The sequence below is a fragment of the Corvus cornix genome, chromosome 17 (genome assembly GCF_000738735.6).
Source record: "Corvus cornix cornix isolate S_Up_H32 chromosome 17, ASM73873v5, whole genome shotgun sequence".
Classification (NCBI taxonomy): Eukaryota; Metazoa; Chordata; class Aves; order Passeriformes; family Corvidae; genus Corvus; species Corvus cornix.
Window position 1 is genome coordinate 4647963 of NC_046346.1, and position 18793 is coordinate 4666755.

The 18793-nt window shown below is 53.1% G+C and overlaps 1 protein-coding gene across 2 annotated transcripts; it reads right to left on the bottom strand.

Moving 5' to 3' along the window:
• Positions 1 to 175: 175 nt before the first annotated feature.
• PLPP7 (phospholipid phosphatase 7 (inactive)) lies at positions 176 to 14250 on the bottom strand. 2 transcript variants are annotated; one of them, XM_039561752.1, is made up of 3 exons: positions 14122 to 14250; positions 12952 to 13424; positions 176 to 1012 (listed from the first exon to the last, which is right to left on the bottom strand). In XM_039561752.1, the coding sequence occupies exons 2-3, from the start codon at positions 13400 to 13402 to the stop codon at positions 648 to 650; spliced, it is 816 nt and encodes a 271-aa protein (XP_039417686.1). In that variant the 5' UTR covers positions 13403 to 13424; positions 14122 to 14250; the 3' UTR covers positions 176 to 647. The 2 variants fall into 2 exon arrangements, with proteins under 2 accessions (XP_039417686.1, XP_010396050.1); XM_010397748.3 differs by lacking the exon at positions 14122 to 14250 and having other exon boundaries at positions 12952 to 13961.
• Positions 14251 to 18793: the final 4543 nt, after the last annotated feature.

An 18793-nucleotide genomic window follows, 5' to 3' on the forward strand; every position in this document is an offset into this window, starting at 1 on the left:
AGAACAGATTTTCCTTCAGTGTCCTGAGCACCATCTAGGCCCACCCCATCCAAAGCAAAAGTTTGCATCCCCTTGGGCAGCAAGACTGCAAGACCTGCTCCATGCTGAATGTATATCTCAAAGCCACACTGGGTTCGTTTTCTCCCTTCCCTCATGATAAGAACCAAACAGGGCAGGATTTTTATGATTATTTATTATCTGTAAAGTGCCAGCAGTGTCCTGACTCTGTACAAGACACAACTGCTGGGCTTACAAAAACAAAAAAAGCACTGTGGCCAAAATCATTTATCCTCTAAAAAGTTAACGAATGTGTTCTCAGGAAGCTCTCAGGCACTGCCCATCCTGAGGACATATCAAGGTGCCAATGTGAACCACCTAAAGAAGGCAGACATGGAGCTCATTTCTCTCACCTGTAAAGCTTAATTAGGCTGCTGTCCAAACACAGCTTGAGAATGCGGCCATAACACAGGTATGGCCCTTGATTGCTAAAACCCAATCCATTACAAGAAACTTTTTTTAAAGGTGGGGAAGCAACATTAAAAAACACCACTACTCATGGAAGTTACAACTGCTTCCAACAGACAACACGTAGAAAATACTGGGAGGGGGACTCTCAAAGTATCTTCTAGTTTCCAAGTCCTCCATGTTCACCAGATGGATATCAACATCTGACATGTGTTGGAAGACATCCATATCAACTCCACCAGCCTGAACTGCAAGTAGCCGAAAACAAAGCCAGACAGAACATCTGTGATGTGGTGCCGTCCGATCATGACGCGGGAAAAGCCCACGCAGAGGGCCCAGAGGACCAGCAGGATGCGGAGAGGGATGGCCAGGACCAGGTGGTTGAGGAAGAACTTGGAGAGCATGGCCACCCGGCTGGCGTGCCCGGCGGGAAAGGCGTAGGTGTCCATGGTCAGGTAGTCCAACAAGCCAGGGTTGATGTCGTACGGACCCTTCCGCTTGGCCAGCTTCTGCAAACCTGCCACAATCATGATGTCCAGCAGCAGGGCTGCAAAAAGGGAGACAGAGAGGGAACGGTGAGAGACAGAAGCAGAGCTGAGGGAAATTTTCAAGGCAGAACATTAATGGTTTGTCATAGTGTTTAAATAAAAATTTGGGTTCGGTTCTGGCCAGACGCAGTGCAGCTGCAGTCCACGGTGCAGCTGCACACAACTTCTCCATCCTCAGGTCACCATCCAACTGTTGATTAACCCTCCCAGTTCACCCACAGAGGAGGCAAATACCACTGTCACCATCTGACAGAGGAGAACCCCAAACGGCAGAGGCGAGCGATCCACCTGGGGAGGAAGAGAGCAACTGGCAAAGCTAAAATTGAAACTCTTTTGGCCCTCAAACCACCACTCTGGGTGTTCTGTTGCTGCCTCCACCCTGTGCTTTAGAAACTTCGTGCAGCAAGGTCCCTGCCTGGGGCTCTGTGCCAGGGTGACCAGGCTGCAGTGAGCAGCCTGCTGGAGGAAAGGTGTCCCACAGCACTTTCTCCTCTTGTCCCTTGTCTTCTCCCAAGCCCACCACCTCCTCCTGCCCAGAGCAGCCAGGGGATCGCACTACGCTGGCAGATTTCACTGAGAAAAGAGCATTAGGACCAGTGAGCCAAGGGGAAAGCCACGCAATAACGAAAAAAGGGCTTCTGTGTTAAAAACAGCACCACAGTGTGTTGGAGGGTGGGCGACATCCTCCTAGATATCCCGCACCCATCCTTCTTCCTCTGCCAATGCATCAAACACTCACGAGTCATTTCTTGTTTCTGCTCACCTCTTGCTCCCTGTGACTTTCTCCCTGCAAGTCACCCCACACACCCCCTTCCCTGTGCAAATGCATTGAGGGTAAGACACATCCCAGCCACAGCACACCCAGGCTTGTGATGGCACAGGCACCATCCCTGCAGCTGCAGCTCTCTCCACCAAACCACCTTTCTTCCCTAACAGCTTCAGGAGTGAAACCCATCAGCACTTGTCTACATCATCCTTCTCTTCAGCCCACCTGCTTCGTCCCAGCCGACAGGTACTGTCATTCCTATTTCCTAGCATCAATTTTATTTCTCTTTAATCCCCCATCTGCTTTTCCCCACCCCTCCTAATTAGTCAGAGTGCTGATTTCAGCTCCCCGCAGCAATGACAAGAACATATCTGTCATCACGAGCACAGCCTGCTCCCTCGGCAGGAATGCCAGGGGCCAGTTGTTTGGTTCGCAGGCCCTGGTAGAGACCATTCCTTGAGAGATGACAAGGTTTCAGGAGGATGGATGGGAGTGCGGTGGTGGTGGGGATGGGAAATGAGACGGCACATGGGAGGCAGCTCCTCCTGCCTGCTCAGCACCTGGCAGAAGCTGGGAAGTGAGGAACTGTCACGGCAGCTTTGCTCACCCACCTTCCCTGTGTGCCACCCCCAGCCCCCGGCACTGCTTTGGGAAGGGGCTGGTACTTATCCTGGCCAAACCCTCTCCTTACAGGAGACTGCTCTTCTCCCTCGTCTGCAGGCCATCTTGCTTGGGAAATGGGACAGCAGGACCTCCCTGGACCTTCTGCCCAACAGGTCATGCCCTGGGGTCTCAGAGCTGTGGAAGGCAGATGGAGCAGAGGAAAAGATCTGAATACCAGCTCCTCCCTGGCATGGACAGTAGCAGGAATCCGGGCTAGACACAAGAAGCAGGAGGCTGACATGGAGGAAAGGTTCATGGGTGGCACCTGAACAAAGGCATTGAGGCTGCAGGTGGCAAGGAGGCTGGTCACAGCACTGGGGCTGTAGCACTAGCGATAGGTTTAGGAGGACAAGGACAACCAGGGATTGCGCAGATCCTGCTGGATGTGACCGGCAGACAGGGAGAGAGCAGGGGGAAGTCTGCAGCCCACCAGGACCCCAGCACTCAGCAGAGCAGTTTCTGCAATTTGCTGATTTCTTTTTTGACATGCTGGCCAGGGGGGAGAAAGGCACGGAGGGATTTCAGACACAGGCTGTGGAGCCCTGGAGCAGCCACTCACCCTGGCTCCCTGTTAAGGTCAAATGCTGTCAGCCCAGGCCTGGCTCACCATTACAGGGCTGCCCCGCTGCGCATGGCTCTGCTCAGGCTCGGCTTCCTAAATCACCCCCAGCCCACCCCCCTACCCCACCAAATGACCCCGCCGCAGCCCTGATCCAACAAAGTGCTTCAGGAGATGATTTTCAGAGCTCATTGGCTGCATTTCCCTCCAGTCCCATCTCACCCTGGATGAGAACTGTGTGAAACCAAAGCTCTGGGATGGTCTCTCGGGAACCCAGAGTCATCAAATTCTTGGGAACCCAGAAGCATCGGAGAGATTATGCGCCAGCGCTGCCAAGAGAAGACTCTGGCCCAAGCTGCTCCTGCTGAAGTCAGCACCCATTGCGTTGCCACAGCTCCAGAAGGAGTCTGGGCACCTCAACAGATCCCAGTGTCTTCTCCATGGTGTTCAATAAATTCACCACCAAACCTGCCCATGGATCAGAGCATAAGTGCCATATGCTTTAGCAACGTGTGGTGTTCACCATTGCTCATCAGTATTTTGCACCAGCAATATTTTTTTATGGTCAAAGGTGATGTCAGGGCAACTCGAGGGATGCAGGCATGTGTGCATGGAGGTGTTCAGGGCATGGAGAACGAGCCAAAGAGCAGTTTTAATAATCCTTTCATTCAGAAGATGAATAAAATGGGCCTTCAGTACTGCTAGCTCTGATTTTCATCAAATGATGCACAGAAAGCAAAAAGCCTCGTTTGCCCACATTTCAAGATTGGAAAGCATGACAGCATTAAAACCGGGGGTTAATTTGCCGTTAAAAGAAAAAACCACCAAAGATCCCTCCGTCTGGTGCTTTTTCTGTCACTTCCCCTTGCACTTTCTGTTCCTTTTATGGAGATTTCTTTATCAAACAGCCCCAGCAGCCTGCCCTGCCCTGGTCCCCGAGGCATGGGGGTCCCATGGCCCTCTCCCAGTGCTGGGTCTCTGCTGTTCCCCTTCCCTCTCCTGCTCCTGCTGCTGCCGCCGGCGCTGGCAGGGTGAATCAGCAGGCAGTACTGCTGCTGAAGGTGCTGCCAAGGGCCCATCCTTCAGGAACAGATACAGACAGTGCTGTTGCCCAGCAGCCCCATCCCCAGCCCTATTCCCTTGCAATCCCATGACCTACATACCCGCCTGGACCTCGGCTCACTTCCTTCCTACCCTTAATGCACATCAAACCCTCCCTCCTCAGGTGGGCACAGCATCAGGCACATAAGGGGTTAACTTTATCACGGGTCCCCTCGGTGCTCCATCTGCAGGTGGGTGTCTCTGCACTGGGGACTGTTCTTGCTGTTGAACCCAAAGCCCCCGAGCCTTGCACCTGCCACCTGCAAATCAGCATGGCCACCTTGGCTCTGTCCTTCCCCGGTCCCTCACACAGAGCCCTGCAAATCCTTCAGGCTGACCTGACTGGAGGCCGGAGAAACACAGCCCCAGGGGAGCCCGTGGAAGGGAGCCTGCAGCTGATGCACCAGCCTGCACTGGCTGCTCTCTGGGGACCCTCGGGGCTGTCACAAGCACAGCAGAGATGGCAGAGTGCCACCTGACTGAGGGTGAGATGAGAAGAGCAAGAAATTTTAATTTGAAGCATTTTTTTTCATCATGCCGTTCCCCCAGAGTCAGGTAGCACTGGATTTAAACCAGAGGCAGCACTGGATGTAAAATCCAGGTAGCGGTGTATATACAAGCAAAGGAAGGATTAGCTCTTGCCCACTTTTGCTCCTTTCACATTTTTCTGAAAAAGATCAGGAATTTCCTTGTTGACCTGGTGTTAAGTGAAAGAATCCTTCAGATTTCCAATGCAAAACCATCCAATCCCCAAATCCTACATTAACATCTAAAACTTCCCTAAAACACAAAAACAAAGAGCAAGTCTTTTCTTGCCTGTGACAATTTTAGCATCAGAGATCACCTTGGTATTGTAAAAACCAACATCTGGCATCGGATGCACAGTAAATGAGCTGAAAGTGAGCCCCCTTGGCAGGCATTTAATATCTATTAATAAGGAAAGGAAAACAATTATCTGCCTTGCTCCTACCACCAAATGTTAGGAGCCCATTAGGAGCGGAGAGGTGAGAAGAGAGGAGCCCTGTGCAGGCAGGGCACAAGGACAAACCTGAACTATCGTCAGCAGAACCAAACCAAACTCCAAAGTTTGTATTAAGAGAAATTGAAATAGTTGGATGTCCCCCACCACCATAAGGTCCTTTCTGTCCCCGAGGTGCCACCTCTGCTGCCATCCCTTATGGCTGGAAGAGGCTGTGGATGGTGTGAGCACTCTTGGGGACATCGTCTGCTCCAGGCTGGAGCCAGGCAGCGTCTCCAGGGACAGATTCCAGCTGGGATGTTTACATATAAACAAGTTATCAAAACCACAGCTGAAAAACAACCTGGGTGCAGTGTTGGGGGCAGGGGGGGAGGAAAAGAGGAGAAAGCCAAAAAAGCCCTTGGCCTCATCTGCTCCTGCAGCCAAGATCCACATGACTTCACACACATGGGGCTGCTTGGATGAGACAAGGCGGCTCTCCAGAGCCCAGCCTGTGAGGTCGGGATCAGAAACAGTCACAAGCTGGACTCAGCCTTCCAGAACTGCAGCTGAGCACATGGGGAGAGGAAAACAGGGAGGAAAATACCCAGGAATTAAGAGAGAACCCATCTCATGAACTCAGGAGGCTCCCAGTGTGGGAGCAGATGTGCCTCAGACAAGATGTGCACAGAACAGAGCCAAGCTGGTGACAACTCATGGCCTGGGCTTCAAACCCACCGTGCTGGAGGTGGCATGTGCTCCCTACTGCAGCTGCTGAGGCCACGTGTAGGGCCAAGACTGGCTTTGAAGGTGCTGTATTGCCCAGATTACCCACCCTCACTCAGGAGCGAACTCTGGACAAATGCCACCATTCCCAGGAAACAGTTTCTTTAGCTCCATAGTTAGAATTTGTAAATTTCCCCCCATTTTTCTTTTTACTTATATGCCCCCTCCTACTCCTTCTGAACTTCCCAAATCTCCCACAGGCATTAGGCTCCCTGACCTGGTAAATGAGCTGTTTGAAGCCTTATCTCATTGACATTAATAAAAGAAGAATCTTCACCCTCTCTCCAGTGGAGTCAGCGGCAGCTGGAAGAGGTCCACTCCTCTGGAAATGAACCCCGCCATTTCATTTTGTCCCCCAAATGTGGCACTATTGGGTGTAAGAGCTGACAAAAAGCACAGATGGCATGACACATTGAAGAGCCAATGAATCAGGCATTGTGGCGTTTGGTGGGGGGGTTATTTTTTGGCTGAACAAGCAGCAGTGTGGGGTAAGTGGTCATGGGGAGGTGAAAAAATGGTGGAAAGCAGAATTGTGCAATTAATTAAAATTAAAACCCACAACAACTAAAAATAGATTTGCTATATTCTAGATGATTAGAAGCAGCCCTGAGTGCAAACACAGGCTGCCTGGAGTTCCCCCCTTGGAAACACTGTGCCCTGGGAGCTGGGAAATTTGTACTCAGCATCAAATACTGAGTGTGGCTGCTTCACTGGCGATCTGCACAGGCTGAGACGAGATGCAGGCAAGAGGGGGAGCACAGTGAAAAGGGCTTATGCCACTGGGGAGAAGGAGCTGAGCAGTACCAGGAGGGCTCATCTGCCTCCCAGAAGGGCTCTGACAGCTTGAAATGCCCCTGTACCCCATGGCAGCAGCACAGGTACCATCAGCACAGCCCAGAATCACATGCACCAGCACCAACAGCACTGTATGGGATGCGGTGGAGGAAGAAAAGTGCCTTGGGCTGAGGACCAGCAGCATGGCCTAGCCCACAAAGGCTGGGCTCCTTGCTCGGCCTCAGTGTTGTTTGTGCTTGGATCTACACCCCACTGCTTTCAAAGAGGCAAACTGGCAAAAAAAAAAAAAAAAAAAAAAAAGTCTGATTCAGTGATGCTCAGAGGCTCTCCAACCACCACTCACAGAGTGGACCCAGATCAGGTATATCTGCCAGCATCCATGTAGAGATGGAATTGGTTCTCTGCTCCAGGTTAAAACATGGAGGTTTCCTCAAAGCGGAGGAAAAAAGGAGAGTTCATCTGACCCCCCTTTCCCACCCCATCCTCCACCAATCCTGACCCGGAGCAGGAGACCCGACGGGCTCTCCCTGCCTGCTGCTCCTCCCAACAACTCACCTCATCCCCCCACCTTCCTCTTCCCAACCACTGCTCCTGTCAAGGCGTGTTAGAGGCAAACACACTCACCCATTTCCTGGGATCTCCCTTCGGGCCAGAGCCCGGCTCAGCTTCTCCAGCTCTGCCTGAGTGAAACAGCTACTGTCCCCTCTGAGCTGCAGGCAGGGGCAATGGGAAGTTGTTCCCAGAGTGACAGACATAAGGATGACTCATTTCCCATGTTTATTCCCCCTCTTCCCATTCAACAACCCTCGCACTTCTTTTCTCTTTCACTCTGCATTCAGGCTCGGGAACGTTTCGCTGTTTGCTCTGCGAGGGTTGGATTCCAGCTCGCTGCACGCTCCCCAAGGGCTGCACACTGATGCCTGCAGGGCTCGCAGCATCCCCAGCAGCCTGCCAGGACCTAAGCAAATCGGTGCTGCCTGGTCCCGAGGGGCTGATCAGACCCTGGGTCTGATGGAGACACTGTGCAGGTCCCTGGAAATACCCCCGTGCCTGCTCCAGCCACAGTCAGAGGAGTCCCAGCCTGTCACTGAGCGTCCTTTATGCAAAGGGACACTGCAGGCTCGCCAGCCTGCCCTGCAGTGAGCAAGATGCATTCCTGTAGAGGAAGCAGGCAGGAAGGGGGGCAGGGAAGCCGGGAGAGCTGGGCATTGCTGGCTGTTCAGAGATGCCTGAGCTCATCAGCTGTGAAGGGATGAAGGCTGAGCACGGCACCCACCAAAGGGCCACGGACTTCAACTGCTGTATCTGGGCAGAACAGAGGCAGATTAGCAGCCTGGAGTGATGAAGAGGAATGCTGAAGAGGACCTGCGTCTAAATGCTGGATACAGGGAGTGGGCATCTGCGTTGTTCCCGCTGCCTGGCACCCTCCATGAGTCACTCATGTTGGGTTATTTGGCATTTAAATGTTTCCACCTCACTGGGCAGACGTGCTGCTGGCTCAGTGAGACCTCGGTGGGCACTGGCAGGGCAGGGAGGGGAGTGGGACAGCGGCTGAGCCCCCTCCATGTGCCAGGTTGTCCAAGGAGGGATGGTTCCACAGGGCACCAGCTCCCGAGCTGCTCTCCCCTTCCCTGACGGAGTGTCCTCTGCCCTGACTGGCTCAGAAAATCCCTGCTCTCACAGTGGAAGAATGAAAGGGAAGAAAACAGACACATTTGGCCCCAAACCATCTCTGGGGCTCTGGACTGAGCAAGCTCTGCTGCATACAGACTGATCCATCTGCCATGCAGCTCCCCGGCCTCTCTGCTGGGTCTGGGCTTCCCTGAGGCTCGACAGGATCAGCTCATCTCACTGCCTGGGCATTTCATCTGCCTGGTGACCTTTACCAGCAACGGGCTGTACTGTCAGGGTTTTCATCACACAGCCTCCAAAGAGAAGCACGACAATACCTGAAGCACATCCGTACTGTCAGAACAGGGTCAGTGGGGTCTCGAGGGGCTTGGTGAAGGCATTTCTTGCTCTCTTTCCTTCCTAATCCACCAATTTCTGGTCTTGCTTGGAAGCTGCCAGGGTGGGACCACAGAGTTCTGACCATATATATGTATTTACAATCTTCTTTTTTAGGGGGTCTGCAGGGGACTATGCTTCAGAAGATCATGGCTTGGTTCCTGGTCAGAGTGAAGCTATGTCAGTACTCAGAAAGAAGGCTGGACAGAGCAAGAACTTCCTCCTTGCTGACATCCTGCAGTCCTGGGCTCCCTCCTTTCCTCCTCCTGTGGCATTCACCCATCCCCAGCCTGACACACTACTCGATGATACATCCATGCCCCGAGGCACTGCTTTACTTAATGGGATAAATGCTTAGTGACAGCACCAAAGAGCCATCCTGCCCCTCCAAGCGGGATGCAGAGCCAGCTGGAGATGGCTGGGCACTGGGACCAGTGTCACTGAGACTGCAAGCAAAGAGAAGACAAGGGCTTTCTCTTCTCCTAGTCTGGATACCTATTCCAGAGAGCCATGAGCACAGCAGAACCAGTTACTGGTACTTCAAACCAAGCACAAATACAATTCTATGTGCAAGCAGATACCTCCCAACAGCAAAGGCACCCAGCTGGACTGAAAATAACTAAACACAGTGGTGGTTTGGCTCACAACACAAAAGATGGACTTTACTGGAGTGACCACTGTGGGTGGGTTACCATATTCCATCCCCAGTGACCATATTCCAACCCCACCGCAGTGAGAAGGTGCCTGGATCTGCAAAGACCATCAGTTTAACGAGATCAATCTGTTTAGATTAATAAATAGGAGGTGAAGAAATTACTTGAGCACTATCCAAAATACTGAAAGGCGGAAGAGATGTTGGCTGAAAGAGCTGTTCAGCTGGAGAGAGAAGGGTATGGAGACACAATGAAGGGAAGAATCCAACTAAAAGCACTTGTGAGAATCCCTACCACTGCAGTAATACAGAAATGGCTCTGACAACTTCACCCTCACTTGTAACTGGACATCAGATTGAGTGTTTGGGTTTTTTCCCTTAACAAATTGAACAGGAATAAATTAAGGGATGTGCTACAGCCTGTATTTTGCCGTGGGTTAGATCGATGATCCAAATGTTCTTTGCTGGCTTTGCAGTCAATGAATCACTAAATTTGGATTCACATCCTCACCAGATGGATCAGAATCAGAAACCGAGGTACCACTGGCCCCAGGGTTTAATGGAGTTTATGTCTGGTTCTGAAGCAGATCTGGGCATTTTACTGAAAGTTTTATAACTGCTTTCCCCCTGCAAGCCCAATTGCAAGGTTCAAATTACTTTCTAAGCACCTCAGTTTTCATGAAACCCTTGTGATTGCAGAGAAAAGCTTGAATGGTCCTAAAAGTTCCAACACTGGCAGATAAATAAAATGAACTTTATAACCTGAGGATTTCCTGAGTTGTGATGTTCTCAATTTAGCCAAAGGGGTGTGGACCTTCTCCCTGACTTTTGCTCAGCCAGGGCTGGTGATGCTGAGACAGTCTTCCTGAAAGCATATCCTGGCAGAGATTTTCACAGTGGGCACACATATCTGGTTTCTTCCATCTTTTCAGTAACAGGCTGTGTGTGCTTCTCTGGCTGTTTGGCATTTGCTGGAAAAGATTACTGCGAGAAGGGGAATCAATAAATTCCATCACAGATGATAAACATGGAGGGAAAACATTGCTTGGGGTTGCTAATCAACATCTGCAGTGGGGATGGATGGAGCAGTCCAGGGTCAGACCCCTTCACCCGGAATGCTCCCACATGTGTTGGCAAAGCCCCCGTCAAGAGCTCCTCCTCCATCTGCAGTGGTGCTTCTGCCAGGTTCCCAGTCCCATTTCAGCAGTCTCCTGTCTCCTCGCCTTGGAAGCCTGATTGCAAATCCTAAACAAGTGCTCTATGATGGGCTGGCTCCCTGCCCAGAGACTGCATCAGAAATTCTGCTTGATGTATCAAACCCTCAGCAAGCAGGGGGAAGGGAGGAGAGCCCGGGGAGGTACGGAAGGGGTGCCACAGACAACCCCAACTTCCCGGCTTCCCTCTTCCAGCAGGGAAGCACCAGGAGGTTCCCTTCCCTTTGACCTGTGCCTGTCCAGGAGGGCTTTTCACCACATCCCAGTGGATTTGAACCACAGGAAAGCAGCAGCAAGAGGGACCAAGGATGCCAGATGCAGCAGTGGTGCCATGACCTTCCTGTCTATACAAGACCCCACTTTTCCTGGGACCTGTTGAGGTCCACCAGCCCCAGGCTCCCAGCCAGGCTCCTTCTCCACCAGCAGTGCAGGTATCATGGCAGCAGCTACTCAGATACTCAGAGTTCCTGACTGCAATCTTAAATATCAGCCCAAGGCCACTCTCACAGCAGAGATCTGCTCTGTGGGGTGACACAAGTCCTGCTGCAGGAGCTCTCACAAGAGAGGCTGAGGGCACCTTGGGCAGTCCCACCAGTCAGTGCTGTCTTTTCAGAGGGAGCAGTGGAGCTCTTTGGAGGCTGCCAGACCTATGGAACTGGTCCTTAACACCAATTAACTATTTCCTTTCTTGGCAGGGGGAGAGGAGGGGTGGGAGTAGTGTGTCTAGGCAAGGATGCAAGACTCCAGAACCCCCAACTTGTCCCTGGGCACCACGTTGGAGCTCAGGAGACCTGGAGATGTGGGTAGTGATGCAGGGCTGAGCTCTCCCAGCCACCACCCAATAAAGTTAGAACATGACCCCGAGGTGCCTTTGCATTTGGCCTCCTCATACAGCAACAGAAAGGTGAGAAAACTTTCCTTGTTTTTAGGCCAAAAGGGGCATTAGCTCTTTGCAAGGATCTCAAATATTTTGGAGTCAAAGAGGTTGGTGTTCAGACTCCAGCCCTGTCAGAGGCTCTTGGGTCAAGAGACACCTGGAAACTGCGCTGGCCCCTGTTAGTCACCTACTATTTCATCCTCGTGCCCTTTTAAATGGATCTTCTCTTCCCAGCGAGGGGCTGACCCCGCGCACCGAGGAGCCCCTGGAAGAACTGCTGACGTTGGCGGGCTCTGCATCACGCTGGTGCTATTCTGGCTTCTTCCCTGCCACGGCCTCCCGCCATGAGATGCCACAGCACGAGGACAGTCTCCTCCAAAGGCACAGGGGAGAACAGCTACCACTGTGCCTTTCAAGCCAGTCCAGCTCAGTCTTCACCCTCTCTGAAGGATGAATTTGTGAAAAAAACCCAAAACCTGAGGCCACGTTGCTGAGCTGTATCACATCACAGTCAGCCCCTGCAGACAGGATGTCCCTTTCCTGTGGTGCCTGTGAAATAAAAGTGTTCCTCCTGCCCCTCAAAATGCTCCCTGAGAAGGAAGTGTCTAAATCCAATGTTTTCAATTTCTCCCACCAACCAAAAGTGGGATTGCTGAGTTTTTAGGGAGGGTGAAATGCCAGAGTGGGTCACAGCCAGAGGAGAGGGTAATTAGTCACAAGGAAAAATAGAATAACTGGACCCTGTGCCAAAGGCAGAAGAGCAAGAAGAGCAAGGTCCTCAGGTATACATGGCCAGGGCAGGTTGGGGCCAGGATCTAAGGTAAGTTAGAGGGACATCAGGGTGGGATGGGCCCTGCACAATGGAGAAGCCAAACCCTTCAACACATCCCAATCTCCAGAACCAGGGACACTGACCACCACCATGCAAGGAATGACTAGCAGGAGAGCCAGAGGCATCCCAGCCTGCCTATGCAGCCTCTGGGTCAAATTAGCACACGGAAATGGGGACAGCAGCAAGAAGGGTACCCAAGGGAAGGAGGATGTGAGAGAGAACTGCAGCAGGGAAGGTGACAGGACTCCATCACGTGGAGCCAGGGTCTGGTCAAGAAGGTGGCAAGGGGATGGAAATAACATCCTCAGGAATTGATCCAGATATCAAAGACTAATATCTTTATGTTTTCCTCACCTATCAAACACCAAGGCAGATGACCACAGATTAAATAAAAGACATCACTGCTGGTATCCACCCTCCCACCACGGACACTCCCTTGGTCTGACTGGACAACCCTGCCCCATGCAGGACCAGAGGCCTGTCCCCGCTCCATGGGTGTCCCCACCTACCACCATTACTCCATCCCTCTTAGACAACTTCTTGTGACATCCACCACCCACAGTACCTGGGACTAAGAGGGCCAATAAGTGCAACATTTACCCTAAAGGTCCCTCCCTGCTTCCCAACCACATCTGATGCTGGGAACAGCCAGAGGAGGAGTCCCAGTGCTGCTGTCCATTGTGACCAGGGCTGGGCTTTCCCGGCAGGGAGGGAGGTTTGCCACTCACCTAGCAGCAGGTTCATGAGGACCTCTTGGCCTGCCAGTGTGCTGCTCTTCACCAGGCAGATGAGCGTACCCGCAATCCAGGGGATCCCGTGCCCCGTTATCCCCAGGAGGTTGATCATGGAGCGGGCACCTCCCCAGGAGGAGGCTCTGTTGGCACACACTCCCAGCCTCTTGGACATGCAGATATCGATGGCCAGCAGCGAGTTGAAGGCGATTCCCTTGAAGGAGGGGTTGAGCTGCATGCAATCCTCCTCGGGCAGCTGCTGCGACTGCCTCCGCTCCTTGGGGTTGGTGTTCTGGGCACCGGCTGCCCCGGCCTGGCCGCTCTGCTTCCTGCTGGAGCTCCTGTTCTCCTGGTTCCCCTTCAAGGGCTGATTCAGGGAGAGGAACTCAGCCCTGTTGAGGACATTGTTCCTGTCTCTGGCCCTGGACCGTGGCTGGGATGCTGGCATTGCAGTCTCTCTTTAACGCAACCTGCTTTGCAAATACCGGGAAGGAGAGAAATCCCTCTTCTCCCTGCAGAAAGCTTCCCCCACTCCCACCCTCACAAGCTGTGAATTTGGGAAGCTACAAAGGTTCCCCTCTGTTGCAGTTGCCCCCAGCACAGACTGCAGCTGTTAAATATAGAGTAAGGAATGCACATGGCTGTTTACTTCATGGGCCTAGCAAGCTTGGAAGGAAAATTAATGCCAGGCTTGGCAGCCACTCCAGTGCCAGGGAAAAAGGTTGGACAGCCAATAGATATGAAGAAGAGGAGGGAAAAACATTGTGCCAAAGGTTGGTTGCTTCTGGCCTGGTCTATTTAAATCTTCCAATTGCTTATTCCCCTGGGCTGCAAGGGAAACTGGGAAACGTAGTTCTTTTTGTGCTGCAATTCACATTTCAGTACTAGAGCCAGAGCTGGGGATGATGACATCCCCCTCCCCAGGGCACCTCGTGGGGGGCTGTGCTGCCTGGCTTTGCAGCACCAAGACCAGGTGTTGCTCAGGAGCTTCCCCTCAAGGGGCTCTCCCCCAAATCTTCCTGATTAATCTGTCCTGCAACTTCTGCCCCCCTGCCTGGGCACCCTAAATACCCCCTCCCATCCTGCCATGGGTACCTTTCAAGCACCTCTAACCCCACCCTCCCTCCCCGCTCAGGATGCGCCCCTGGAGCGCCTTCCATCACTCACCCCGTTCCTGGACGCAGGAGAAGCATCACCTGCCTCCTGATTACACGCGAAGAAGCCGCTAATGAATTCCCGTCCTCCTGCCCGCGGCGCTGCGCGTGGCCTCGATACCGCGGTGTCCGTGCCGTGTCCGTGCCGTGTCCGTGCCGTGTTCCTGCCGTGTCCCTGCCGTGTCTGTGCAGTGTCCGTGCCGTGTCCATGCCGTGTTCCTGCCGTGTCCGTGCCGTGTCCGTGCCGTGTCCCTGCCGTGTCCGCGCCATGTTCCTGCCGTGTCCGTGCCGTGTTCCTGCCGTGTCCGTGCAGTGTCCGTGCAGTGTCCGTGCCGTGTCCGTGCCGTGTCCCTGCCGTGTCCGTACAGTGTCCGTGCAGTGTCCCTGCCGTGTCCGTACAGTGTCCGTGCCGTGTCCGTGCAGTGTCCCTGCCGTGTCCGTGCAGTGTCCGTGCCGTGTCCGTGCCGTGTTCCTGCCGTGTCCCAGCACCGCGCAGCCCGTGCTAACGCAGGTGACACCGGCGCCTGTGTCCCCCGACAGCAGCACGGGCACTGTGCAGCGTGGGCATCGCGGTACGGGGAGGAGGAAGGCTGCGCCAGGCCCCAAGGAGGACAGGGAATACCTGCTGTCCCTCCTGCCACACACCCTGTGCTCCATCGTTGTCAGCCTCCCACCTCCCCGCCGCAGCTGGGGCGAACCCCCCCTGAGACGTCTCCCAGCGCTGAGCAGCCCCTGGGAACATCCCATCGGAGCCTGCAGCCCCAGTTCACAGGTCTAAATAATCATGCTACAGTCCTTGAACCGCAGCTGTGTGGATCTGAGCCTCCAGCACCTCTGGGAGAGACCATCCATCTCGGCTCTTCCTGCTTGAAGGGTGACAGCCCAGCTGCAGCAACCTCTGAGCTAGGTCACCTGCACTGCCATCACCTTCCCTGGACAACGGGCTCTCCACACCACCCACAGGTCCCAGGAACACGATTATTCCTATGCAAATAGGCTGGAAATCCCCCGTGGATGGAGAATTGGAGAAGAGGGATATTACAGTGAGGAGCAGAACAGCCACGTCTCTTGGAGCCAGTGACATTTGCCTACACAACTGTCCAGTTTACAGAGGTCAGTGGTAGTACAGGTAACCCTGGGAACAGGGCGCCCACGTGTCTTTAAAGGTCTTATCCGAAATGCACTGGGGAGTTTAAGTGCTAAATGGAAGGTGATTCTTTGGCTTCCAAAGATAATAACAAAATTTTTACATCTTCTTTGCACTTTTATACGTAGCTCTCCAAAGTTCTCTCAGAGAACTGTGCATCCGGGCTGTGCCCATCTGACTGACAAACCATCCAGGTGACAGCAGTGCTTGGACAAGCATCTGAGATCCTGAGGAGCCCTTGCTCCTGGGCTTTGTTCATATTTTCCTCTCTCCAGGGAAAATAATATACATCAATTTATTTCTGATTCATACCCTCCAAGAACTTATCCCTAGTCAAGGGAGGTGATTTTGCCTTTCTACTCTGCTCTGGCGAGACCCCACCTGGAGCACTGCATCCAGCTCTGGGATCCCCAGCACAGGGGAGACATGGACCTGTTGGAGCAAGTCCACAGGAGGCCATGGAGATGCTCCAAGGGCTGGAGCCCCTCTGCTCTGGAGCCAGGCTGGGAGAGCTGGGGGTGTTCACCTGGAGAAGAGAAGGCTCCCGGGAGACCTCAGAGCCCCCTCCAGGGCCTAAAGGGGCTCCAGGAGAGCTGGAAATGGAGTGACAGGACAAGGGGGAATAGCTTCACACTGACAGAGAGCAGGATTAGATGGGATGTTGGAAAGACATTTTGTACAATGAGGGTGGGGGGGCCCTGGCACAGGGTGCCCAGAGAAGCTGTGGCTGCCCCATCCCTGGAAGTGTCCAAGGACATGTTGGAGAGGGCTTGGAGCAACCTGGGATAGTGGAAGGTGTTCCTGCCAATGACAGGGTGTTGGAATAAGTGACCTTTAAAGGTCCCTTCCAACCCAGACCATGTGATTCTATGATCCCAGCTGGAGGAAGAGCTCGTTCCCTTCTCAGGCACCCTTACCCAGCCCATAAAACACAACTCTCCCGGCTCAGGTACCACATGGGGCTGCGGCAATCCTGGGGTTGCACAGGAGCTGCCACATCACCAACACCCACCAGCTCCTGCTTGATCCCTGTCTGCACAGCCACATTCTCACGCTATCGGGGCAGTCAGCACCCCATCCCTATCCGCCTGCCTTCATCCCACTGCTCGGCTGCCAGGCGTGTGGAAAACCTCAGCCTACCTGACATCAGCCAGGGGGAGAGCTGTCACCACTGCACCACTTGGCTGTAGCCATCACCTCCCCAGTGGGTGGCCTCCTGGGTTTTCCCACTCTGTGCAAGGCTGCTGCTCTGTGGGGCTCTGCAAATATCAGTGGGTAGAGGGATGAGGGCACTGGTGGCCAGCACCCCACAGAAACAGGGAGACTCCTGCCCAGTCTGGTGCTGGGGTTGCTGAGCTACCACTTAACATGTTCCTCAGGAGCTGTCATGGGTTAAAAAATACCTTGAAAGCCCTGGGAGTGAATTTAATCTGGTGCCTGTCTCTTCTGCTAACACTGATATGAGGGAATTTCTCTGCCCCAGCCTCCCCATGAGACTCCAGCCTTGCACTCCAGCAGGAGTCCCGAGCAGGAAGGGGCTGGAGGAGGAAGGGCAGCGTGGGACGGATGCAGTGCCAGCAAAACGCCTGTCAGTGGTGGAGTGGGAAAGGAAAACTGTCTGGTCTCTCCTGCAGCCAGATGGGCTGTCACTGACAGTCCCAGCTGGAGAAGCTGAGCTCGGAGGGAAAAATCCCTGATTGCACTGGGGCCATGACGAGCCCCATCCTGCAAAACAGCCACTAACCCAGGGGTTTATAAATATCCCTGTAGACAGGCTCCCTGCTCCGGTGGGGCTATTCCAGTCCTGACACATGATCCATAGGGGCCATCGGGCACCTGGGAGAATGCCCAGACAGACAAATCTGGCATGCTCTCTGTGCCCAGTCTGCTCAGCCCTGGCTGTGCTCCCCGCTGTCCTGCCCACCCCGCCTGCAGGGCTGCTGGCCACAATTCCCTGCACAGCCCTGGCCACACGCGGTGTCAGTGGCCAGCATGGCCAGGCAAACCACGCTGGAATGTGGGTGGGACAGGAGTGACAGCCCCATCCCCTTTCTCTGCAATTCACTGGCAGTGTTGGTGCATCCCAGCCTCTGGCAGCAGCTGGCCGAGAAGCAGCACTTGCAACCAAAGTGTATCCAGCAAACCTGCAGAGTTCCTGGGTGGGATTCTTCTAGGGACAAAAAAGAAAGCTTGGCCAAAATAAAATATAATATCCTGCAGTATTTACAGCATGCAGTCTCTGGTGGGCTAGTGAGGGGAGAGCCTGTCCTTTATAAACCTGGAAAACATGCTGGAAAGACACGGAGGCACAGTGCAGGCCATGATGCCAGGGGGAGTGGCTGCAGGAATGGAGCATGGCCGGGCTACAAGGAGACATAGTCAGGTTCATCAAATGAGCAGCAGAAGGAAACACAACTCACAGCATCACCAGCCACTCCTAATTCTTATTTATCACAGCCTGGCCTCGCATATCCAGCAATGCCATCAGAGAGAACCACGAGCTCAGGCACAGGAGCCCTTCTGCACATGGCCTAAAGCAGCCGCTCTGGGATGGGATGTGCTAATGCTTTAATCACTCACAGCAGCGGGATGGAAACGGGCATGACCAAAACCCAACGAAAACTCCAGCTGAAGATGAAAAGCTGATTTAATTAGAATGAGATAATGCAATTTCCTAGTTGACCAGAGCACCAGAGACAGCCAAGTTGAAGCAAGACCTGGCTGAAGCTTCAGTGAAACTAGAGTCGTAGAATATGCAGTTTCACCAGACTCATGATGCTCTGGGAAACTGTGACAAGCTTGTTTGAAAAGTGTGAAAGAGTCTTGGAAATGTCAAAGGATTTCAGCACCTTCTGGAGGCTGCTGGATATTTCATTTGGAAGATGCTAATTTCAGTCTTCCTTGTACTACATGATAGTAAGTGGCTTGTAACTTGAGCACGTTCTTAGTGTTTCTCTGTCACAGGACTAGTGTCTAACTTGTGCCTTTCACAGCAACTGGGAAGTTTAAAATAAATACTTTTCAATGCTTTGAGAAACACACAAGGAGGAAAAACATGACAATATACGGTGGTTTTTCTACCTGCTGTGGGTGGAAAGGAGCAAATCTGCCTCCCCTCCTCCTGTGACATTCACTTGTTAGGATCACCTGGCAGCTCCGGTCTGTCCTACCTGCTAAGGGCTAATCCAGCCTGCTGAGAGTGCCAGGTGGGAAGGACTAAAAGACATTTACAGCAGCTCTGCGCTGCTGTGCCACACCACAAGCAGCACCGGCAAAGAGATTTTTACCTCTCATTTCACCAAGTTTCCCATTTAGAAACAAGTGACAGAGGACACACCCACCAAATGCCCAATGTCCATCAGCTATTGCTGAAAAGCCAAACAATTTCACCTCACCTGGTGCTCAGATCCTCAGCCAGCTGAGGACCAGCAGGCAGCATTACTCCTAAAACTGCCTGTAATAGAAGTTTACAACTTTCCCACAGGCCACTGCTGCCTCAGACGCTTCTCACTCCCTGTTCCAGCTGCTCCTCAGTCCC